This window comes from Phytophthora parasitica, assembly GCF_000247585.1.
Source record: "Phytophthora parasitica INRA-310 unplaced genomic scaffold supercont2.183, whole genome shotgun sequence".
Lineage (NCBI taxonomy): Eukaryota > Oomycota > Peronosporomycetes > Peronosporales > Peronosporaceae > Phytophthora > Phytophthora nicotianae.
In genome coordinates this window covers 4,952-6,021 of record NW_008649169.1, presented here as the reverse complement: position 1 = coordinate 6,021, position 1,070 = coordinate 4,952, and the positions used below count along the sequence as shown (strand labels likewise).

Sequence of the window (1,070 nt, the reverse complement as noted above, 5' to 3'; positions counted from 1 at the left end):
GGCAATACAGTCCGGAAACAACCCTCGTGAGCAGGGTTCGACGAGTAGCTGTAGACGGTTCTACAAGGTGCTTTTAAACTCCATGGAGGTATCAGCGGCGACGGGCTGATTGCAGCTACAGGATAGCAACAAAAAGGGAGAAATGACGGAAACATTCGATTCAACGCCAGTAAAGGATCGACAGCCTATCTTGAAGCTTGCCGTAGCAATACAGGTTGGTTGGAGGTCATTGCAGCTTCCATGGCTTCCCCTCCATCATCCAATGGGCCCATTCAAGAACTAACCCAAGCTGTGGAGTCACAGACGGTACTCGTTCTCCAGCAACTCGACGAAAACAAATGCATTCTGCAGATACAGTTGGCATTGATGCAATAATTGAAAAAGCAGTAGATAAAAAGCAGCAATCACGGGAGGAATACAGGCAATGGCAAAATTTTACTGCTGCTGAAGAAACTTGTGAGGGAAGATATCAGGACTGGTAACAGTACTGCAAACCCCATACCTTACCTTGCTTTCAGGGAGATATGCTTGAATGTTTAGGGCCGTACAGTGGCTTGAACGGCGAAAGATATACCTTGACATCGTCAATTCGACTATGGTGAGTCATATAATGTGGAAACCTTCGCGATACTGTACAACCGAAGTGAAAAAGAGTCAGTCTAGGCAAATTTGGCTCCGCGGGCGAGGATACACTTCAAGTTAGCATCATGCGTGGCAGGAACGGATGTGAAAAAGCGACGTAGTAGCTGGCAATATCGCTATCGCTGTGGCGAAAGTGGTACTGGAAAGTATTGCCTTCAAACTGACACCACTGTACGTGATATTCATTGTATGTTACTCATTCCGATTGCCAAACTGACTAAAATTATTGTTGCGTATTATTAGTCTGCCAGTAATTTTTCCTTGACTTGACAGGCTCCCAAGTCACCACCACTGCCATCGTTGTGTAGAAGCATTTCGTCGAGCATGCTGTTGTTGTGGTGGAGTGGGGTTCGCAAAATCGCGTTGCGATCCACTCGGACACACAGTGCCCTGGACTGCCGACTGACGGAGGGGGTACTCCGATAACC

At 47.3% G+C, this 1,070-nt stretch overlaps 1 protein-coding gene across 1 annotated transcript; it reads right to left on the bottom strand.

The window, feature by feature from the left end:
* Positions 1–297: 297 nt before the first annotated feature.
* Positions 298–582, bottom strand: PPTG_24722 (hypothetical protein; the record flags this gene model as incomplete). Its single annotated transcript, XM_008918339.1, has 2 exons — positions 298–345; positions 508–582. 2 exons carry the CDS (start codon positions 580–582, stop codon positions 298–300), a joined length of 123 nt encoding a protein of 40 aa, XP_008916587.1.
* Between the last annotated feature and the right edge of the window lie 488 nt (positions 583–1,070).